We start from the raw sequence: 24,731 nt of genomic DNA, 5'->3' as shown, positions 1-24,731 counted from the left end.
CAAACAAATTGAAATATCAATATGAGTACTAAACTTAAAAAGAAGAGCAAACAACTACTGGTCTGAGAAGAGTGCAGAAAATCTGGCAGAGTTTCCTGCTGAGTTTTGACTGTTTTCCAATGCAAGCACTTTTTTGTTTCTTTCCTGCTGCCGGGTGTGTGAACTGCGGCTAATGCTAAGTGACTTCAGCTTACTGGATATGAGTTACTGCAACTGGCCAATTCTACAGCAAAGGGCCTAAACACTGTAAAGGAAGAGCTGAGGGTACTTTGTTTGTTGGTAAACCAGAATAGGTATCTATTGGACCTTCTCACTGCCATTGAGGGAGGAGTGTGTGCCAAAATAGGGAGCAGCTGTTGCACCGTAGTGCCCGATGGAGAAACATCAAATGGAACATTGAGAGCAGCTCTCAATGAAATACAGGCACTTCATGAGAAAATGACAAATGTAGCTAATGCGGTACAATCTAACAATTGGTTGGACACCCTTTTCGCCTGGGTGCCCGCTTGGCTCTCAGCAGTATTTAAAGTGACTGTCCCCCTGTTGGACATGCTCGTCACCTTCTGAATTTTGAGACTCTATTCTAACAAACGGAGAGGAAAATGTATGTTGCCCCCGAATATTGATTGGGCAAATGACAAAAATAAGCCCATTATCAAACTAACCAAGGGTGAGAAAGTAGATGATGAAATGACTGGGTTACAGTACCACCAGAAGATATAGAGAACTATGATGCCTATTGGATTTCATGCGAAAAGGATGGGTAGGGGTGTGTGCTGATAGATGGACCATTGGAAAATTGGGAAGAAGATGGAGGTGACATGAGTAGACTAAAAAGAGTATGGCTAACTAAAAAAAAGAGCAGCAGAATGGGAACTGGGGGACAAGAGTTAGTTATTGATGGATCAATAAAAGGGGAGTAATGTGATAAAGTTCAGTGCAGTAAAAAGGCACAAACCTATCAGCTGCGGGATTAGCCCACTAAAAGGGGAGGGGGCTTCGTTGATAAGTATACAGGGCTTAATATTAGACGAGGTACTGTAAACAGGCCTTAGAGAATGCTTTTCACTATAAACAAATTCACATTTTATTAACTTGCTTAGTAGCCGCAGAGCTTGGCAGAACATTGCAAATTATACGTTCCCAGTATCATGCAGTAAGAACGGAACAGCCTCTGATATTTTGGAGGTCAGGAAGCAAAGCTCATGGGGGCCGGGGAAAGGCAGTTCATGAAACTGGTCTACTGACGGTTTCAAAATGTCCCATGGTGGTTTCAAATTGCCCCATAGCACCTCTCAGCCTAGGAAGTGGTTCGAAAAGTTCCTAAAATGGAAGGTGAGAGAGGAGCGGTCTTTGGGAATATTGAGGAGGTGGTAGCGACAGGCGCGAGAAGTAAGAGAAATATGGTGGGAAAAGGAGAGGGAGAGTCAAAGTGAATACCTAGATTGCGAGTGTGGGCAGAGATAGGAAGATTAGAGGGGGGAAAGTGAATGAAATGTGGAGGAGAGGGAGGGGGAAGAGTATTGGAGGGAAAGAATAAAACTTCCGTCTTATCAGTATTGAGAGAAAGAAAGCGGGATGACATCCAGTTTTTAATGGCAATAAGACAGGAAGAGAGTTTAAGGTGGAGCTCTGAGGAGAAGGAAGAGAAAGAAAGGAAGAGTTAAATTAAATCCCATCCCAGTCCTGTTCCAACATTCTCTTGCAAAATGCGCCCATCTCCTGCAATACCAGCACTGTGGTGTTCCCAATCCTCCTTCCCGAGACCCTATCCCTCCAAAGTCTACTGCTGTTGCTCCCCAAAATCCTCAACTTCCCCTTGGTGCTCCTTCATACTACCACTGTGGGTTGGGGTACTCTCCCCGCCCCCGCCCCATTGTCCCTGTCCTCAGCCCCATAGTGCCGTAATTGTGGCATTCACAATTTGTTGAGTGTCTCCTGTCCTTGCCCCCTGAACCGGTGCTGTCACCGTTGCTTGGATGACAGCCTTATTTAGTTTCTTTTCCACTAGTTTTGCCTCGTCCGTTTGCTGCTTCTGGGCTGTCTACCTGTCCGCTCCTCAATTCTCTTATATTGGTGAACTATTATACTTTGTATCTCCGCCCACCCTTTGTCTTCAACTCCCACAATTTTATCTAGTGCCTTCTGGACCTCTTTTGGTAATCCCGTCTTTACAATAAAATAGAAGAATGGTACTGAATGGTTCCATTGCCCTCCTGTCTCAACTCTCCACATTTCCTGTAACTTAAGAATAAACCTAACTGGAACCTCATCATCACCCATCGTGCACTGCATTAAAGAATGTAAGTCAGGGGTATCTGGGTACATCCTTCATAGGGCATCCTATGTCCTTGCCCTTACCTCATTAAAGGCTGCTCCATCATGTTCATTATCTGCAAGACTTATCCCAGAGTACCTAGTCCTTGTCCATATGTCCCCAGCCTGGTCCACAACTATGGCGACCAGTAAACTCTTATGATTTCTTAGTGCTAGGGCTAGCCCTGCTGTAAGGTTTTCAAATTCATAGATCCATTTACTAGCTCGGCTATATGCTGGGGTGAGCTTTAATCAAATGTTCTTTTTGTCCATTTGAGGCCGTGGCACATACTGCGTTGTCCATACTCCTTTATGTATAAGAGGCATCTGCATGTCTATTTTGTTTTCTACCCCCTTTTTAGTATTCTTCTGATCTTGTACTACCACCATTAAATCTGGTCTATTTCCTGGTCTGTCCCTCCTCACTGCCTCTTGTGGCGGGGACGGGATACTCTCTGCCTCTTTTCCTTGATCTCTTTCTTGCCCTGCCTTGTCATTATTTCTACTGCCGTGATCTTCCCCTTCATTTTCCCTTGCTTGTTCTACTTCTTGTACCCATCATCTTTTTCAACACAAACATTTCTTATTGCCCCAGGGTTGAATCTAACCAAAAAACCTCCTGACATCCAATCCTCTATTTTCTGCACTGGTGCCCTTATTTCTGGTGATACTTCTTCAGGTTCTTGTAACCTGACCAACCTTTCCCGCAATGCACTTAGCTCATTGTTTATATCTGCTTGTGGACTTTCTGGGTACACTATTGCTAAGGGCATGTCAGCGCTTGTGGATGGGTTATATGGAGGTGATGGTGCAAAAGCTCTTGAGTCCCCCCCCCCCTAGTTGCTAATCCTGATAATCCTGTTATTGACACTCGCTCTACCAATGGAGGCTTATAGACTGGGTTTGTATACCCTACTGCAGGGTTAGCTGTTACGGGGTATATCCCCTTTCATTGGATCTCTTTTATACCTTCCTGATCTTCCACCTTATATTTTACTGCTAAAAAGATGGACATTTTTTCTAGCATGTTTCTGTTATGGGAGCCCTGCTCTGGCCAGGAGCAGGACATCCCCCCCTTCCTTTGTTTCCACTACCCATTGTTTGTGATAGTCTTCTATCCTGTCACAATACAGTGTGCATGTGTTTTATTGGCATTTCTTCCTCCATACTGTTGCGCACGGCCCTAATCCTTCACTTAGAACTTACTGCCATGCTGTGCACACTGCTGCTTGTTGCACAAAAATACAGCCCAACCCACTTTTCCCTACCCCTTTTTATTTTTTCCCACTTTAATTTCACCCACACACACACCGCGACTCATCCACCTTCCTTCCTTTTTTACCACAAAAGACAGCAAGAGAAAATATACTAAAATAATTGACTAAAATCCAGGCCCATTCCTTATACCGACCCACTACTTATTTTCCTTATATCCTTGTAATACCACATTCCTAGCTTTTTTAATATGCTGAGGATCCCATTGCTTTTATCATCATGAAAGAATAATGTGTGGTACTACCTTCTCAACCTATTATGGCTGAGCATCCCTTACCTCTCAGTCTTTATACGCTGAGGCTCCCTTTTTCCATTTAAAAAAGTAGAAAAACAGAAATACGCGTCAATTTCAATACATAACCCACCTCCTATCCAATCTACTCCTTAACACATCACCTGAAATCCTATCCAATCTATTCCATAACATATCACCAAAAAGGTTCTATTCAATCTATTCCATAAAACTCGTACTTCATCCACATCACCATACTATCATACATACATATCCCCTTGTTGTTATCACTTGCAAGATTATACTCACATGTGCGTGTTCACTCATGTTTTCTCCGTTAGAAGTCCCAATGCTGGCCTATCTTTCTTTCTGGAGCCACACCCGCTTTAGTGAGCAGAGAGGATTCTATTAGAATGGCTCCTACTAAAACTGCTCAGGATACACGTGTTTTTTGATTTAAGGGACCGGTCGCTATAGATGGGGGTGGCTCTTTCCTGGTGACTGTCCTGGGCTTTGCAAAGTACGGGGGCGAAACTGAGATCACGTCAGGTCATTACCACTGTAAGGGTAGCCCAATTTACAGGAGTATCCCTAATTATAAGGGTACTCCTAATCACGCTCACACCAGAGTAAATACACCCCTCTGTGGAAGTAAGGCCAAGAGTCTATCTTGTAAGGATAACACATTTATTCTTTACAGAAATGAGGATGGGAGCAAAGAACTCTGCTGTCTGAACGGTCTCTTCTGTCCCTCAACCGTTCCTTTCTCCTGTCAGTGATGTCAGGCAGTTCTTGGCTTGGTCACTGGATACAGGCATGGCTCCACCCCAAACCGTCCTTCTTCCATAAAAGGGATGCCTCAGCCTTCCTTTCTTCATCATTAGCGATTTCAGTCAGGATATGCTACTTTACATATTGCTAGCCTATGCAAGAATACACTGTAACTCATGTTTTCCTTCATTTTGCTGCCTATGATCAGTTACATACAAAAACATGTTCCCATCAGTTCCCATCATTCTCTCCATACTTCACTCATCCTACTCATGCTTTTATCTGGTCCTGTAATCTCTTTTAACCCTTACTTTCATAATTCTGCATGCTGTGCATTAAGCATGTGAAATCCGATTTTAGCATGCATGGGCTTTTGACAGACAGCAGACAGCTGGTCAGTGTGCTCGTGCTAGCACGAACACCATGGCCATGCCTGCAGTCCATTTTTAGCACAGGCTGCATTCTTTCCGGCAGAAATCCTGCCTTTACTGTGCTTTAAGATTCTAGAACTACATAGGATTTAACATTTACACATTTATTCCGCTAATAGTTATTTGCGCCTTATATTTACATAATAACTGCCTTCTTTTAGTGCCTGCCCATGTCTGTGTATATGATTATATTTGCATGTGAGAGCTTTCCCAGAGCCCCCTTCCCTCTGATGCTTTGTAGTGCCTAGAAGCAGTCAAAAGAAGTCTTGCTTAATTCTAAAGTGCAGGAAGGAACTAGCTCCTTCCCAACACTTCCCTAGATCACTTAAAGACAAGACTATTTTTCTTGGAAACGTTTTTTTTGTTTTGTAGGTTCATTCAGATAATACCTTTAATGGCACAGTTACTTTTATATTGTATTTAAGCACAACCATTTTACACCCAAATATGAAAATGCAGGCTTTTCTACTGTAGTAATTTTGCAAGATTATTTGTCTAATGACAAATGACACTGCATTTCCTTTTAGAAATCCTTTCTTTTATTGAAACGGCCACTGACTCCACCAGCATTTCTGAAGCAAGAGAAGTATCTAAAAAGCCTTAATAAAGAAATGGAGTTGAAAAGAAACAAAGAAGCGAAGGTGAAGCAAGATAAGGAACTCCTTGATCGTTTGGAACAAGTGCAGCTTGCTGAGGAGTAAGTCTGTCAGATAATTTTGTTATTCTTTATGTTCTATGTATGAGTTATGTATTATTCATGTAGGGGCACCTAGCCAATTAATGACCCCGCCGGTCTGGGAAAATAAAGTGCTGGTATTAACATATACCAGCACTTTACCGAACCGGCAGAGTACAAGTATGCCAGTGGGGCTGACCTGACTCACCTCCAGCCAAAAGCTGGAGGTAACTCAGACCCCCACTGGCATAAAACAGCCTGTATTCTTGGCACCGTTATTGCTGGTGCTGAGAATACTGGCAAATCCCGCCCCATGGACTCCATGGAATGGGATTTACCGCCCTTTCTGCCATCTGATTACCGGGATATCAGGCAGCATAAACGGTAGGTGCGTTTGCCGGTATCCTGTCGGATTTTCTGCCAGGGTACCGGCAAACGTGGAATAAGGCTCAGTACTGTTCTTTTTAATTTAGCAACATGTTATGGTTGTGTCTTACGGGCACATAAAGTTATATTGAAATGAATTAGGGCTGCGGGTAGCATGGGAGTAAGGACAGTGGCAAGATTTCTCAATGAGTTTATTTTAATAGGGTTATTGAGTACAGATATTCATGTGCACTGGCGTATATTCATTAACGTGGCTGGTAATCTGGAATTGCATCATTCGGGAAGGCCTTAATACACACAACTCTTGTGTTCTATGGCAGCCACAATTGTCTGGAATTTAATATTTCAGTGAGGTTCCCCAATTCATAATGGCTATATCTGACTGAGTAATATTCATTGGGTTTAAACTGTTTTTTATAATAGTGACCATTATTTGTTAGTAGCTTTGTGCATACAGATATATGGGGCTCCCAATCCATCGTGGCCTCCATGATTACAATGCCACATGCAATGTATGATTTTTTTTCTCCACATGTTTGTGGCTTGAAGAAGTTATGCGTATGTGCATGTGCTATCAGGGTGGAAGGCAAGTGACAGGGTGAGCCCGACCCAGGAGATGTCTTGGGGTTGGAAAAGGAAAGCTGGTGCTACCGCAGAGCGTATACATTTTGAAAACGCTTTAGGCTGCTGCTTTGTTTGTACAAATGCTTTGTTTATGAGACATTTTGAACTGACATGGTAGGTGAAAAGTCAGAGACTGCTGCTCAATGCTGTGGAAAACAAAGGACATGGAACTCATGTAAAAGGTTTTTGAAATCCATGTCCCTGTATCTAAAGGGTCTTATTTGTTCACCAGAAGAGTCAAGATGTACAATATTGCTGTATTTTGACGCACAGACATTTGCAGAGTTTGTGGTTTCCAAAAAGACGGCCTCATTGCATATATATATATATAGCGTCCATGTACGCAGTAGCGTCCATATAGTTACGCTTAAGTTGGTGTTTCCATAGGAAGAGCATTTTTTGGGCGGCTTATAACTTCGCTCCCTGTGGACGAATCCTCACCAAACTTTGCAAAACAAATATATGGCCGTTCTGAATTTTTTGCAAAGTTTGGAGAGGTTTGGTCCAGGGGGGGCAAAGTTATAGGGGGGTCCCAAAACGTTTGTTTTTTCCCATAGACATAATGGGAAAAAAATGTACGCACGCCTACAGCCCAAACCGCTGGACGGATTTACACCAAATTTGCGGCAGGAGCGGGGGCTTGGTCCCGAAAGCGTGCTTTTGCAAATTTGGTGTAAATCCGTCCAGTAGTTTTTTAAAAAATGACCAAAATGTAAGGCAAAAAAATTAGTGATATCTCTGTTCGCTTCGCGGACGGACTTCCCGGTTCGCTCTACGGACAGTGCCCTGATTGGCCGAGCGGTTTGCGCAATGTCCGCGGACATCCGACATGTTCGCTGATTGGACGGCGTGGTGCGTGAAGCGCATCAGATTTTCTCTGGCGCCCGCCATCTTGCCTTCGCAGAACGACCGCAGACAGCGCGGTGAAACATGGATTAAAAATTGTATTTAGTGGAGTGTGTTGGCGTGTAAGAGTGTTTGGGGAGGGTGGGGGAGTATGAGATAGGTGCAATGTTGTATTTTTTTGTATGTGCTAGACGCTTTTGTTGTGTTCGATTTGTCTGCGGACAACACGGCTGTTCTGAAATGTTCGTAAATAAGCAGAATGGATTCGGTGTCAAGTTGAAAGGGTTCTAAGAAGACTTGTGGGGTCCTGGAATGTTCGCAGGGGGTGTCCTGAAGACGTTGTCTGTATTGTTCGTTAACTCGCAGCGTCCTGAAATGTTCGTACATAAAGAAAATGGGGGTGTTCTGAGGACGTTGTCCGTATTGTTCGCTGGCAAGTTGAATGTATTCTAAGAACACTTGCGGTGTCCTGAAATGTTTGTACATAAAGAAAATGGGGGTGTTCTGAGGACGTTGTCCGTATTGTTCGCTGGCAAGTTGAATGCATTCTAAGAACACTCGCGGTGTCCTGAAATGTTCAAAAATCAAAAAAAATGGGGGTGTTCTGAGGACGTTCTCCGTATTGTGTGCCTGCTTAGGTGTATCCAATGAGGGAATGGCACAGAGAATGAAGTGGAAATGGTAGAAGGGCTGTCTAAGAGTTACGCGGTCCGCGGACAGGGCGTGCTACATCCGGGGTTTTCCAGCAAATCCAGCATGGAAAGAAGACTGTAGGGATCAGCCAATCAGATGTTGAGGTTGTGGATTTGTGTTCAAAGAGACTGTGTGTAGTGAAGATGGCAGAAGTGGAGAAAGTCAGGGTGTTGGTGCTCGGAGATATGTTTGTGCATGGTTTACAACAGTATGCTCAAAGCAGGCATGTTGCAAAGAATTTCGATGTTAAAGGAGTGGAGGTGGTGTGGAGCACTGTGCTTGATTGCAATGTACAGGGAATTGTACAAGTTTGTGAAGATATGGGCAGGATCAACAGTCCCCATGTGGTAGTTTTGCACTATGGTGCTTTCCATTTGGGCTATGTCAGTGCCCCTACTTCTTTGGCAGATTTGGAACACTTGGTTCAAGCAGTAATGAACATCCTTCCAAATGCCAAAGTAATTTTTTCTGGATTAGTACCTAGGGCAATATGGGACAATAGTTCAGTTTTTTGTCCTCAGCAAAACAATGCTAGGTGTGTAATCAACCGAGGCATGTGTACCTTAATGCTTAGAGCTGGTATGTTCTTCTGTAATAATGAGAATATTGATTCCAGTAATGCTGTTTATTTTAAAGAAGATGGCATTTCCTTATCTTTTATGGGAAATGCCATTCTGTTTTGGAATGTAAGGGTTGCTTTGGAGAAGGTTTTGTGAAGATTTTAGGAGTAAAGTAAGAAAAAGAAAAAAATAAAATACAAAATAACAGCTGTCTGTCAAGCATCTGCAAAAAAATAAACAAAGAAAACGGCTCTTTTCAGAGCCAACCTTAAAGGGAAAATGGGGCACACTATTTAAATTTACATTCACCCCGCTCAGATTTTCGATATGTCTGCGGACTTGGCGTTAGTCTAGCTAGGGGTTCAGTATGTTCTATGTTACATGTATATAAAGTCAGGGATATTATGGTTAAGTTGTGCTACTAAAAACATATGAAATTCAGTAAAACAAACTTTGTTAAAGGGACGTTATGATTAAGTTGTGCTACTAAAAACCTATGAAATTCAGTGAAAAAACTTTGTTAAAAGGGACGTTATGGTTAAGATGCGCTACTAAAAACCTATGAAATTCAGTGAAAAAACGTTGTTAAAAGGGACGTTATGGTTAAGTTGCGCTACTAAAAACCTATCAAATTCAGTAAAAAAACTTTGTTAAAGGGACGTTATGGTTCAAAGTAAACCCGAAAACCCCCTGAAATTCGGCAGTTATGGTAAAATAAGCAACCATAACTCGCGCCACCGTGCAAAAAGCAGGCGCTAAGTACCAACCCACAAAGGGAACTCGGAATAGGGCGGTAAGGGTTTAACGGCACCGGTCTCGTTACCGGTGACCGTTAACCCTTACCGCCCTACTCGGAATGACCCCCAATGTCTTTCCGCATCAACGGTTCAGCTAAGTGTTCCTGGGGGAACAACCAGTTCCAAATGCCCCACCTCACCACCGGCAACTCCATTTCTATCCACGGGGGGGGGGGGGGGCATGATCTGAGAGGTGGATGGTGCCCATGTGCAATTCCCTAACTTTACCCAGCAGGGTGGCAGCAAATAAGTTTGTAATTGATACGGGAAAAGGATCTGGGCACGTGGGAGTAGAGGGTATAGCCCTTGTCTGTCCCTTTGAGTGTTGGCCAAGCATCACGCAAAGCCAGGAGGTCCATTTTTGCTTGAAAGGTCTGCGAGTGCGTGGGCTGCTCATGGCGTTGACTTGTGCTTCTGTCCCATGCCAGGTTGAAATCACCCATTAGTATCATCTCCCCTTACCCAAATGTTTCTAAGTCTGAATGTGCCGCACTAAGAAACCTGTCTTGTCCTGCATTCGGGGCATACACGGTTGCTATGGTCAGTATTGAAGGTCTCCTCCGTAGGTTAACAAATAGGTATCTCCCCTGATTCACAGCCTTTGTGCTTAGGATGTGGGCAGCCTTGTCCGCACGTATGGCAATAAGGACACCTGCTACTTTTTCCCGAGCATTGGTCTGATATATATGGGGGTAGTGTTGCAATTTTAGCCTATGCTCGTCCTGCTTGCGGATATGGGTCTCTTGGAAAGCCACTAGATCCGGCTGCTCCCATTGAAGGTATCTTTCTACTTTTTGACGCATGGCCCGCAGAGAGATCCAGGGTGAAACTGGCGGGGCATGTTAAAGCCCCTTGCACAACTTCAAGTGGGTTTCGGTGAGCCTGTCCCAGTCTCAGTGTGCCCCTGCGCGGTGATTCTTAGTGGGCTGTTCAGTATCCTTCCGTGCCCGACTGTACAGCACGTTGGTATAAAGCGCTATATAAATAAATCAATCAATCAATCAATCTAATGGCGAGGGTCGGGGTTCCTCCCTGCAGCAGCTCATCGTCCAGGCTGGGTGTCTGGCGCCTGTTTCTGCGCCATCCCCTAGGGACTTGTGACGCTTCTCATGTCTTCTTTTTTTAAAGGCCTCCTCTACCTCTCGTGGTGTTGGGTCTGGCATCTTCCATGCTCAAGTTCAATATGTGTAGGCCCTCCTCGCAGGTGGTGATCTTTGTTGGCGCCCATGCCACGTGAATAAGAGGCCTTTAGGGGAAAGTACATTTATATATTATCTGGTGCGCTATAAGGGCTCTGGTTACCTGCCCCATCTCTCTGCGGTTCTTGAGGGTGCTTTGGGATGAGTCCTGAAACAGCTGGATTTCCACCCCATTGTAAGTGATGGGTTCCGTCTGCCGAGCCTCCCGGAGTATTTGTTATTTTTTAGGGTAGCTTGAGAGCGCCACCAGCTTGTCCCTTGGGTGTGCACTCTAGTCTATTAGGGTCCGTTCTGTGTACCCTATCTATGAGCACTTCTTCCACCTTTCTGTCCCCCAGGAGGTCGGCAAAGTTCTCCAGCATGGGTTCTGGCATGGATTCACATGCTCATGAATATTCCCTGTCATCAGGCTGGGAATCCTCGGTAAAACAAAAAACATTTTCACTTTCGCTTGAAAACTATATTTCGAATGGATTGTGTCCTCCCACGTATTCCTCATCTTATGATAACTCGTTGTCTCCAGCTTCGCTGCTTCAGAAAAATAAAAATTCTCGGCAGAGGGCGCTGTGCTCGAGGTCGTGGCATTGATTGTCCCTCGACGGACTCCGTACTCTGTCGACGTCACCGATGGTATAAATAGCTCGAGCCGCGCCCATTGCTTCAGTTCCGTTTTTCCGATCGCTTCGCTATCGAGAACGGCGCGCTTCAGATTTTCTGTGAAGAAAATGTCGTCATCTTCGACTCCTTCGACACCCAAGACTGGGTTCAAGAAGTGTGTAGATTGTGGATCAAAAATGTCGATCACGGATCCCCACTGGGTTTGTCTCTGGTGTCTCGGTTCCAGTCACCGAACCGACGACTGCGGTTCCTGCCAATCCATGACCGAGAAAGCTCTTTGTGACAGGAGAGGTAAACTGTCGGTGGGGAGGGAAGCCTCTAAGAAGGCTACGTCTAAAAAACATAAGAAAGTGACTGATTCGAAGGAATCGGAGCGCCATAGGCACTCGAGGAGATCTTGATCTAGGAGTGGATCGAGACACTCTTCGTCATCGTCTAAAAAAATGAAGAGGAGACATAGATCTCCCTCATCATCTTCTTCTTCAGAGTCGACCGAAGAAATTCGATGTCTGACAAAATCGGATTCTCCCAGTAAATGCGAAGAATTCCGTAAAAAGATGATGGAGGTTTTCGAGAACGCGGCCCGACCCCCTCGAAACAACCTCGAAAAAGCCATACCCCTAAGGTCGCTCCATTGGACGACAAAGGGAAGTCCAAGACTACAATGGTAAAAACCAGTAGTGTCGAGGATACTAAAAAAACTCAAGTCGACGCCAAGCCGTCAATGACTCTTCGAGAGTCGAGCACTTCTCCGGTGCCATACAAAAAACACAAGTCGTCGAAGGCTTCAACGACTTCATCGACGGCGTCGACCGTTTCGGCACCAAAACCAAAAACATCCTCGACGCCTGTGTCGAAGTCATCTTCAAAGTCATCGAAGACTCCTTCGACAACTTCGAAAGATTTATCAATCCCTTCGACGCGTATGTAGAAGAAGAAAGGATATTCACTCCTTTGCCCAGGTCAGACTTTTTTTAAGTCCATGTCCTCAATTTATGAGGAATCTGGCTCAGAAGAAGACGAAGTTACTCCTTTTGGAGTTTCTTATGGCACAAAGCAAGTTCCTGAGGAACTTATTGACCAGGAATCTAGAATGAGAGACCTGAGTGATACTCTACATTCTGCCAGTGGAATTGACATCTCCCCAGAATTAGAGTTTGCCAGACCTGATCCTGCAGAGCATGCAGATGCTGAGTACAGGGGTCTTATGACCAGAGTAATAGAACATATGGGTTTGGGTAACACTTCACCCGTTTTTGAACAGGATGACATGATGGATATAATTGTCAGAGGGCCTCAAAAAGATCCAGTTCTCCCCTTTTACAGAAGACGGTGGAGAAAAACTGGGATAGACCTGAGAGTATTGCTGCTGCAGATAGCACTTTTCCAAAAAATATAGACCAGCTGGAACGGATCCTGAATACATAAATAAGCGTCCGACTCCAGAAAGTCTAGTCATTCAGGCAGCATCTACATCAAGACAGAATGCATATACCACTATTCCTCCAGATAGAGAGGATAAAAAAGTTGACTCATGGGCACGTAAAGTTTTCACGTCAGGCAGTATGGCCCTTAAATAGACAAATGTCACCTGTACCCTGGCCAGGTTTACCCATACCCTGTGGGACTGTATTTCGGCGGCGGCTGATCATATTCCGGAAGGCGAGGAAAGGGAAGGCTTCCTGAATATAGTCAAAGACGGGAAGGAGGCAATGGGGGAATGTCTCCAGTCTGGACTGGATACTGCTGATAGTATCAGCAGGTCCATGGCTGCAAGCGTTGTGCTACGCAGATTTGCGTGGTTGAGGAAGTCGGGGTTTGCACCAGATGTGCAAGCCAGACTCCTTAACATGCCCTTTGATGGCTCGAGGCTGTTTGGCAGCAAGGCTGATGAAAGCCTAGAAAGACTTCAGACCTCGAAAGCGCCAGCTAAATCGCTTAGCGCCTCTGTGCGCCAGCCTCTAAAACCCTATTCTGGCTCATCTTCCTGGAGGGGTCGTTCTTTTCGATACTACTCCTCTTTTGGTAGAGGAAGAGGACAGGCTTCTCAAAGGGGCAAAAGAAACTTTGCTCGTGGAGCACAAGGAAGAGGTGGAAAATCAGCCTCAGGAGGGGCATCTGTACTCTCAGCCACTCCTGCATCCACCTCCAAATCCCTCTGAGACCTTGTTACACAAAACACCAGTGGGAGGCAGGATCTCTCAGCATCGGAAGGAATGGCGGGGCATTACCTCAGATGCTTGGGCACTGGAAACAGTAGCCCAAGGTTACTGTCTCCCCTTCCTAAAAAGGCCTCAGAATCATCCACCGGGAGCCAACTCCGTCAAAACTCTAGATCCGCTCCTGTTGCAGGAAATTTTAACCCTGCTAGAGAAAGGTGCCATAGAACTGGTACCTGTAGCGGAGAGGAACAGGGGTTGGTACTCCCCATATTAACTTATTCCAAAAAAGGATGGAGGACTGAGACCCATCTTGGACTTGAGAAACTTGAACAAGTTCCTCAGGAAGGACAAGTTCAAGATGGTGACTCTTTCTCAGATCCTTCAGGCTGTCCAACTGCAAGATTGGTTGGTATCATTGGACCTTCAGGATGCTTACTTTCATGTGCCAATCCATCCAAAGCACAGAAAGTACCTGAGGTTCGTGATTGGTAATTCTCATTATAATTTTTGAGTTCTGCCATTCGGGTTGACCTCCGCCCCGAGGGTTTTCACCAAACTGTTGGCGGTTGTGGCAGCGAGTCTCAGGAGAGGAGGTATTCACATATATCCCTACCTGGACGACTGGTTGATCAGAGCAAGTTCTCCAGAACAAGCTCAGGAACATCTTTCGATCACCTGCCACTTCCTCCACAAATTGGGCTTCTCCCTCAATTTCAAGAAGTCCCACATGATACCATCCCAGAAGCTCCAGTTTATTGGACACTTCCTCGGGAAAAGCCTCGCCTCCCGAAGTGAGAGCTCTTCGGATCCAGCAGATGGTAACAAAATTCCAGAATGCCTAACGTCTACCGGCCTTCAATTTTCTCAGGTCGCTCGGCCTCATGGCATCCTGCATTTTCCTAGTACCAGAGGCCAGGTTGAGAATGAGATCCCTTCAAGGGGCACTCAGAATTCAGTGGTCCCAGTTCTCAGGGAATATGTCGGATCTTCTGCAAGTCCTGAGTGCAGTTGCTCAGGATTCTATTGTGGGCTTGCAACAACAACATTCTCAAGAGAGAGTCTTTTTGGCAACCATGGCCGGAGATAACAGTAGTGACGGACGCCTCACTCACAGGGTGGGGAGCACACACCAACGATCTGACAATCAGCGGTCGTTGGTCTCCATCGGAGTCCAAACTACACATCAACCTTTTGGAGCTGAGGGCAATCAGATTAGCGCTGAAGGCCTTTCTGCCCTCTGTACAGGGAAAGAATGTCCTGATAATGACGGACAATACAGTGGCAATGTACTACCTCAACAAGAGAAGAGGTGTAGGGTCACTACCAATGTGCAGAGAGGCAATGCAGCTCTAGTTCTGGGCAATGAAAGAAGGACTCTCTCTATCGGCAATTCACCTAGCCAGAGAGAAGAACACGGCGGCAGAGGCTCTGAGCAGCCAGAGTTCAGTCTCCCACGAGTGGGAATTGGCTCAGGAAGTCCTTCTGGAGATCTTCGCCCTTTGGGGAACCCCTCAAGTGGATCTGTTGGCCACCGCGATCAACCGGAAGTGCGATCAGTACTGCTCAAGGGAATTTCCTCAAAGAGGAGGTCTGGGAGACGCATTCCTAGTGGAGTGGATGTTTCCCCTGCTGTATGCGTTTCCCCCAGTCCCTGTGATTCCCCAAGTAATCAGGAGGTTGAGAAAGTTCAGGAAAACCATGATCCTAATTGCCCCGGATTCGGCCAGGAGTACGTGGTACCCGGACCTTCTAGACATGTCCATCTGCCCTCCAATACGTCTTCCACAAAGAGAGGATCTTCTCTCGCAAGAGGAAGGTCGGGTTCTCCATCCAGAGGTCAAGACACTCAACCTTCACGCATGGTTTCTGAGAGGTTGTGATACAAGGATTGGGATCTTCCGGATGGCGTAATGGAAGTCTTGCTTTCCGCCAGAAGGCCAGCAACAAAATCTTTATATCGATGTCGCTGGAACAGGTTTAGTAACTGGTGCAAAGATAAAGGATGATGACCCTTTTCAATGTGGCACTCCAGTAGTACTCTCTTTTCTATTACATCTAGCCAATCTGGGGCTCCAGATAGGAACAATCAAAGGATACTTTGCTGCGCTGTCCATTTTCAAGCGCACCTCGGAAGAGGTTTCATATTTCAAAATACCACTAATAATACAATTCTTAAAAGGACTTACTAACGTATACCCTCCAATACCTTTTCATGTCCCAACTTGGGACTTAAATTTAGTATTAAAATTCTTGACTTGCTTACCTTTTGAGCCTCTGCACTCATGTCCATTGAGGCTTTTAACACTAAAATCTGTCCTTCTTGTGGCCCTATCATCAGCCTGCAGGGTTAGTGAACTTCAGGCTCTCTCATGCAGACCACCATATAGTATTTTTTATATGGATAAGGTAGTCCTTAAAGTTAAACCTTCATTCTTACCAAAGGTAGTTTCGGACTTCCATTTGTCACAAAATATAGTACTACCAACTTTTTATCCTCCTCCTCATTTGGGCAAGGAAGAGGAGAGACTGCACAGACTAGATCCCAAGAGGACTCTTAGTTTTTACATCTCAAGGATGTCTAAATTGCGACAAGATGACCTATTTGTGGGTTATACTGGTCATAAACTAGGCTTATCTGTAACAAAACAGACCATATCCCGCGGGATCATCTTAGCCATAATTGAATGCTACATATTAGCGGGAAAAGACCCACCAGATGGGCTTTGTGCCCATTCTACAAGGGGAATGGCTACTTCTGCGGCTCTAAAGAGGGGAGTCCCGGCAGCAAATATTTGTGCAGCTGCAACTTGGAAAACAATGCATACTTATGTCAAGCATTACTGCTTGGATACTGCCTCCTCCAATGAGGGATTATTTGCCAAGGCAGTTCTGCATTCTGTTCACGAAAACTAAAACTAGTACTCCCGCCTCCAAAATTGTCACTGCTATGGGAGTCTATCATAAAATGAGGAATACGTGGGAGGACACAATCCATTCGAAGAACAAGTTACTTACCAACTGTAACATTCTTTCGACTGGATGTTCCTCCCACGTATTCCTCATCGAACCTCCCATCCTACCCCACAGTACAGTTTACGTTTTCTTACACTTTCCTCTCATGTTGAGTGCATCAGTTATGGGGCACGCCTGGGTGTTCCTCCTATATGTTTCATCGAAAAAACAGAACTGAAGAAACGGCCGCGGCTCGAGCTATTAATACCATCGGTGACGTCAACAGAGTACGGAGTCCGTCGAGGGACAATCAACGCCACGACCTCGAGCACAGTGCCCTCTGCCGAGAATTTATTTTTTTCCGAAGCAGCGAAGCTGGAGACAATGGGTTATCATAAGATGAGGAATATGTGGGAGAAACATCCAGTCTAAAGAACGTTACAGTTAGTAAGTAACTTGTTCTTCTCCTCTAAACCATTCACTGTCCTCTGGATCATACTGTCCCCATCCAATGACAGTCTTCTCTCTAAACACTACCCCTGGTGGCCATCTTCAGATTTTTACTGCACGTTTCAGTGTTGGGAGCACCCTTAGTGCTCTTTGAGCTTTTTTCCTAATATTTTCAAATTTTTGGTAAAATTTGAATGTTTTGACTGTTTTTCAAAAGTTATCGTTCGACCAGATGTCGACTGCCGGCAGTAGGGATCTGCTGTCGGTGAAGATCATACTTCATCCAGGATCGGTCATCGGATCAGAGGAGGCCCAGGCTTGGGCCTACTTCACCCCTTTTCACCATGACCGAAGAGAGGAGATGCTTATTCAAGCTTTGTGTGAAATGCAGACTAAGGAACGCTTTCGTGGAGGATCGATACCACAAATGTCTTTACTGCCTGCATCCGGACTGTTATGAGGAGGGATGCAAGGTCTGCCGTGGGTTTTCGAAGAAGACCAAGACTGCTACAGCAGGCTGGCGGCATGGTTAAAATCGGCTAAGGACTCTGACTCAGCCTCTGGGCATGAGCATGCTTCTACCAGGACCGGCCGGTCCAATGATCGAACTCCCTCAGATAAGAGGTTAAGGTTCTTTGAGGAAGCCCCGCTCGTAGGGGTCTAATAAAAGGCAAGGCCACACAGCACAGATCACTGCTGCTGTGGGTCCCAGCTGAGGAAGGAAAAGGTCACCATCAATGACTACATCCACAGTGAGCCTGCCGGCGAGGGTCACACACTCAAAGAGAAAGTCTTTGACCCCTTTGGAACTCTGCTTGCCAGCTGACAAGGCGACGAAGGAGAAATCCAAGGTAGGCCCTTCTCTGCCTCCATCAGCCTCTCAACCAGCCAAGACAACACCAACATCAACTGCGTCATCAATGGCCACATCAACGACGGCTGCTGTTGCCACCCCTTCAACGACCCCATCGACAGCCTCGTCGATGACCATTACTTCTTCAAAAGGAGGGCAGACCACAAAGGTGGTCCCCACAGTGACAGCGTTGGCTACTCCGTGGGTGTCCTGACCGGCATGGCAGGAGGTAACTGCCACACCTTCAGCGAAGACCCCCAGAGAGGGGACAGCAGCCTCTTCCCCCCATAAGTCTCAGGAGAGAGGAGGGTGTAGGCCTCCAATGACCCCTAGAAAGGGTGCAGAACAAGGAGCTGAACCAAGTGTGCCGGGGCCCATTTATACTAGCTCCAATGAGGGTGATGACCTGCCCGAGGGCTACTATTCAGACCACGAAGGGGGCCAGGGACCCTAGTTGGAAGGTGGTTTGACACGGGGCGAACCCTATTGGCTACCTCTCCAGAAGAGGTATAAAAGCCCGAGCCACCCCCTCTCATTTCTTCTACACCTCAACCCAGAGATGTTACATTGCACATTCTGACCATGCTGTACATGCTGGTATCAGAAATTCAGCAAAAGTTGCCTCCCACACTGGGACCTGCTATGCCTGGAAGTCCTCCAAGGCCACTTTTCAAAGACCCTTCTGAGCGCAAACATAAGTCAAAGAACCCTGTGGGCCGAAGGCACCAACCGACACCTCCGCCACTGCCTCCTCCACCTCGGGTGTTGACCCCAACCGGAGACCCTGCCACACACACGGAAGCAGGCATGGATACGGCAGCTACGGCGACAAACACTGACGGAGCCGATGACTTTGTACCTCTGGATGGAGAGCCAGTAGGTGCGGATGACCCACACAGGGCCTCTCCTCCAGATAAGGTTGGCCCCTTCCATTTGATGATATCCAGGACCTCCAAACATTTTCAGCTGGTGCCTGAGGAGACGAAAAAAGGAAGGTTTCCTTTATCAACATTGCAAGTCCAGGCGGAGGACCATCATGTCCGTTCCTTTGTTGGGCGATATCTGTCATGAAGAGCTAGCACTGTTGAAGAACACGAGAACTGCCCCGCCCAAGCGGGACAGGCTTGAAAAGAAGTACAGAGTCCCGGACTCCGCCCTAAGTGTCTGAGGTCCCAGCCTTCACCCGACTCTGTGGTCTCAGCCGCATCGAGGGAATGCTCTTCAAATCGATCATACTCGTCCATGGTGCCTCTGGACCAGAAGGGGAAGAAGCTGGACGCTATGGGGAAGTGGGTTATCTATACAGCTGCCAACACCATTAAGGCTGCTAATGCATTGGCCATTTTGTCTCGCTACGGCTGAGAGCTCTGATATAAGCTGGGCCCTATTCTTGACTTTCTACCTGATGACAAGAAGGCAGAAGCTCTTGGGCTGTTCAGGAGGGGTAGGTGGCCTCGGACCACCACGCCATCACAGTGGCGGTGGACATCGGTCACTGGATTCCGTCAGACGGGCAACAAAGTGTCTCTTCGTCCGCAAGGATGGCTAAAAGCCACTAACTTCAGGTCAGACGTTCAGTTGAAGGTGTTGGACATGCCATTGGATGGAGAAAACTTGTTTGGCAAGACAGTCGACGAGTCTCTTCAAATCATCAAGACTGACACAGAGACCGCATGCTCTCTTGGCACCCTGTAGCAACGTCAGTCGTTGTCCTATCATTCCTCAAGGGGAAAACCTGGCTGATCCTCCAAGGGCTACACCACCCCTGATTGGTAGCCTTCCTGCTCCACGACGCAGGAGGCATACAGTAGGCATGCAGCAGCAGAGGACAGCGCTTGGCGCCACCCGCAAGGCAGGGCTATGGCACCTAAGCAGGCATGACCCGGATGTGAACTCAGAGACCCCACTCGTGCTCCCCAGTGGTAGGCCGGCTGGCGAGGTTCGTCTGCGTTTGGAGGACCATCACCACTGACAGATGGGTGCTGGACGCTCTCGGACAGAGGCACACCTTGGAGTTCCAACGCAGGTGTCCTCGTATTCTCTCTGTAGCTCGACAAGAACAGCACGTGGCACAGCTACTACAGGAGGTCCAAGCCATGTTAAACCAGCATTGGCAAAGCCAACAGTTTTGGCTTGTGTATAAGTATTAGGCATTTGCCAGTCAGTGCTATAAGATCCCGAGGCACTCGCACAATTTTGCACCTGCTACCATCAATGGGCTGTTAATACCAGTATGACAGTGCCTGGCAAGTTCCTTTCCCATGATTACACAAAAACCCACCTATTGCAATTGCTTGCTATTCATATGCAGTACCTTAAATATATGTATTGGTATTTGTATAGCAAGAGAGCGCTGTACAGACACTGGGGTAATATCCTATCAGGGTGGATGGGGTGAGAACGGGTAGTGATGGGGGTACAGATAAATCTGATGAGCATTAGCACCAGCTCTACCCAGCATTGCAAACAGGTTGAGATCATGGGAGCAGTGGCGTTGCTACGGTGGACCTGGCCCCCTCTTGTCATCCCCCCCTACCTAAGGCGAGCAGTGACTGTGTTCTCTGTTCGTGGTGTTATATGTGACACTAAGGCAAATGTCTGCATATCACATGGAATATACTCTCCTTTTGTCTCAAAGCAGTGATCTTGGTATGCATTCTGGCGTCGGTATATACATGAGCACGAGCCACTTCTCAGGTGTTCCTGGCCAGCTTCTGCACAGCGACCTCCATAGTGTGCAGAGCAGCTTGCAGCCCCTCCCATCAGAATGTAGTGCACAAAACTGGTAATGATGGACCATTAGTCACTGAATGTTTTTGTGCCTGCATTCTTACGGGAGGGGGGTATGGGTAGTTGGTGTGCACAAAAGCCTCTCTGCAGCCTCTCCAGGGGAGATGTGTATTTTTGCCAAGGCAGCCGTTAGAAAAAATACACCCTAGGACAAGTCAAGCTTCTTTTGGGTCTCAGTGAATTTGGCATGCACACATTGTATTGCTGCTTCGCAAATTAACATATTTTTTTTTTGCAGAATGTGCACTTGATGTTTTCACTGTTACATGACCCAGCACAAGAGCAGGAGCCACCTGCGATGAACAAAATATTGCAAACTTTCTAAAGTTAGTCCCTTTAGGACCTCGTACCGCTACACGTGGAGAGGACATTGAACGCCAGACTTTCCACAGCTTGTCACTTTAGAGTGAGGGATGATTTCAGGTTGTCAGCCTGGGCCCCGACGGGAGTCATAATTCAGTGCGGCATATGACGCTGTTGCCGTAGTAAACGGATAGTCTAGAAATAGCCCCTCTCTCGCTGGCCACGTGAAAGGATTGCATATTCAGGTCTATCACGTTTGACAGAGTAAATATGCTGCACGAGAGCCTCTGTGTGGTGTGTCGCTGTTTTAACCGCAACAACACATAAACCGAAACCAACAGCACGCGAGGACTGACATCGATCCGATACTCGCATCAAAGCTCAGCATCCGGTGCATACCGAGTTGAATCTGCCAAGAGAACACCACTCCTCTCACTATCGTACTCCCGCTCCACCTTACTAACCCATCCCACCTTCTTGTTTGCAGATCCGCCAGAGCGCCTGGGGACCAACTCCGTTTGTGACGGTGCGCGGTACAAATACATTTAACATTTAACATTTAACTGTTGTGTGTTGCCCCTTTAAGAACACGGGTCATGACTTTGTCATGACTCGAGCCAATACAAGGAGCCTCTGGAGGAGCTGTGTGTGTTTGCTCACGCCCATCCCCGAAGAGGTGCACACTGCATGCTGGAGTTTTGACCTGTGGCTGCCAACAGTCCCCGAAATAAGGGGACAGCAGGAAACACGTGAGGGTCTGCATCCCTCATTTGCTGTACACAGAGCAGGAGTACAAGGACAACCCCTTGCAGCCACTCAACCACCACAGTGGTGTGTTCCTCTATGATCTGTGTCGGCGCAACCTTGGGGGGAGAAGACCCCCAACCCTGTGGCCCTGGATCGGGGGAGGGGACAGTGTGAAGTTTTCCTTCCTGTTGGGGGTGCGGCCATAAGGACATACACAGGACTGATCTGGGTGCATGGGAGCTGTGAGGGGCTGCGCTGTGCTGGCTCAAGCAGTAGAGCACTTCAGGAGCACCCAGAAGGTTAGCGGCTCCCAGGGAGGTCTCCTGTGCTCTTGTGGCAGGGCAAAATGTAACGTCAGGTGCCCATCATGGGGGATGAGGAGAATGACGATAAAGGGGCGTATCAGCAAATGGACAGCTTGTGCCACTGTACGCTTTTGATGTGGTAGGAGCACCTGCCAGTCTAGGACCTTGTTGGACGGTGTGGGTGGAGAACCTCGAGCTGTATTTTGAGGCAGTTGAGATCAAGGAAAGGGCGAAACTGCCAACTCTGCTATACTCCGCAGGCCCAGCAGTCCAGAAACTGTCCAAGACCTTGCGGCCTAGAGACCAAACATGCTGCAGCCATTGCCACACTGAATGAATACTTTATGCCCATGATTAACCGTGCCTATGAACGGTTCAGGATGAGATGTGCGAGACAAGAGGAACGGGAGAGCGTAGACATGTTTCATGGCTAGCTTCGGAATATTGCGCTGTCTTGTTCTCTGGGCAACTTTGAGGATGACAAAGTCAGGGTTCAGATAATTTATGGCTGTAGCTCTGCCAAGCTGTGGAAGCAGGTGTTTAGGGAGCCAGGGTTAACGTTGGACCAAATCCTAGAACTGGGATGGGCCCAGGAGCTGGCGGAAGTGCAGCCTCGGCCATGGACATCTCCAGACAGCAGCTCAAGCTGGGTGAAATTGGAGGATGTGTGTGTAGTGGGAAAATGACAGGGAAGTAAGCCGTCAAGAAAAGGGGAGTGGCCACGAAAGGAGATGGGGGCGCAACATTATGCCCTCAGTTTGGATGGGGCCTGACACGAATATGAGTGCCCAGCCAAAGGACATAGGTGCGGGAAAGAAGATCGTTTTGCAAGGGTCTGCCCAGCCACATCACTTGCCAGCCCAGTGGGGCCAGCAGCAGAGAGTGCCTCAAGGGAGGGGATAAGACAAGCCATGGGTAGGAAACTGCCCAAAACAGCCGCAATCCAGGTGGCAGAGATACAGAGAAGGCAGTGTGACTATGCTGAGGATGACGAAGACGAGGATGTATTTTCCCTGCCCTGCAGAAATACAATTGGCCATGGGTGTCTCCAGCAAAGGCAGGATGATCAGAGCAGGATTCCCTGAGGAGGACAGTTTCATCCAGGAATATAGGGCCGCTGTGTTTGACATTCACCGTGTGGGTGCGCGGACTTGAAAGCACCAAAGTTTGCTGTGGTTAGATACAGGTGTAATAGCACTGGTGTGCGGACTGGAATGCACCAAAATTGTGGGTTCGGTTGTAGGGCCATTGTTGCTATTTTGTTTTGTTTGGTTATAATAAAGGAGGGGTGTAGTGTGTCGCCCCTTTAACTGTGGCGTGTTGTCCCTTTAAGAATATGAGTCATGACTTTGTCATTACTCGAGCCAATGAAAGGGGCCTCTGCGTGCACGTGCGGGCACTGCAGCAGAGACCCAGGAAGCACCAACTATGTGTCCGTGTCTTATTTATGGTGTGCCTGTCATGTGCCCACGGCATGTGATGAATCCCCAGCCTGTCTGACCACAGAGACGAAGCTGACGTCTGCTGGGTGCCCCCAGTATTGGTGTTGGGTTGGGGGCTCCCGATCCCCGCAGGGTGACCCCTGCTGTGTAGACCCCTGCGTGATCACAGCTCTCCTGTCTGCTCCAGTGATCCCGGTGCATGGTGTGTCCCGCTACGGTGCCACGAGAGTGGGACACCACACTCAGTTGGAGACACAAGGGAAGACAGGTTCTGATATTCGTGTCCCTCCCTCTCTGGGAGTAAGAACATCACGGCCGTCCCGCAGCAGCTTTACAGTCATGTGTGGACAGAGGCTGCATAAAACATGCCACCTGCCCATCTTCTCTCTGCTTCATTGCGAGCTGCATGGAAAGCCGGTTCCTGCTTTTATCGTTCAGGCATGGCTGGCTCGAGGTGCCGCGAGGCTCCTGCTTCCTGGATCTGTGCTCGCCCTTGACCATGGCAAAACAAGTCAGACTCCGAGCTCTGGAGCTGCTGCTGGTGCTTAGTAGCTGGGAGCTCAGTGTTTAGGAAGTAAACCTTGGGCAGCAGAAGCACCAGGCACTGAGTGGTGGGAAAGGGCTGCTGCCATTAGAAAGCTAATCACAGGCAGGACGGCAGCACGTCCCACACGACACTGCCTGCCTGGGCTGGATGCTTCACCCTCAGTCTCGGAAGCGGGTCTTGGCGAGAAGACCTGCAGCTCTCTGCCACAGCACTGACCTGTCCTCCTTCTCATTGCTCTTAATACAGTGGTAGAATTGTGAGAAGGGCTTACAGCCTGCTTAAAGAAACAACATCCACAGAAAACCAGCTGCATCTGTCCCTGGAAGCTCGGCAAAACAAAATGGCTGCCTTTTGGCAAAAAAGCACAGACTATCCAACCAATCCCATCATAGTGACATCACACACTAGTCACACATTCACAAATAAGTACATGGACATTTTTATATTCATTTTGCCAAAAACGTATTATTATACAGGAACCTGTTTATTTTTAATACAAAATACATTACAATTTGTAACATAACCGAAAAGCTGCAGTAAATATTATTTAAATCATCATTCAAGTCAAACAACTTTAAAATAACATTAACAGATGATGGCCGCCATTTTGGAAGTAAAAATGTATGATAAATCCACCACACAGTAGAAATTGAGCCAAAGAGTGCAAAAGGAGGAGTGGCTGAAAGGAAAATGGGTGGGAATGGGAGGAAATTCCTATACATTTCACTTAGCAATGGGTGGGACACATAGTCAAA

At 47.2% G+C, this 24,731-nt stretch overlaps 1 protein-coding gene across 1 annotated transcript in view; it reads left to right on the top strand.

The window, feature by feature from the left end:
• The window catches only part of CCDC81 (coiled-coil domain containing 81), a 794,710-nt gene that overhangs the window by 645,419 nt on the left and 124,560 nt on the right, over window positions 1-24,731 (top strand). Inside the window, exon 11 of the mRNA XM_069639737.1 lies at window positions 5,553-5,722. Coding sequence (XP_069495838.1) covers window positions 5,553-5,722 — 170 coding nt within the window. The remainder of the gene's footprint in view (window positions 1-5,552; window positions 5,723-24,731) is intronic.

The sequence above is a fragment of the Ambystoma mexicanum genome, chromosome 7q (assembly GCF_040938575.1).
Source record: "Ambystoma mexicanum isolate Mex_15411 chromosome 7q, UKY_AmexF1_1, whole genome shotgun sequence".
In the NCBI taxonomy this organism is placed as follows: domain Eukaryota; kingdom Metazoa; phylum Chordata; class Amphibia; order Caudata; family Ambystomatidae; genus Ambystoma; species Ambystoma mexicanum.
The sequence above is the reverse complement of the archived record's forward strand: the minus strand, read 5'-3'. Positions and strand labels throughout refer to the sequence as shown.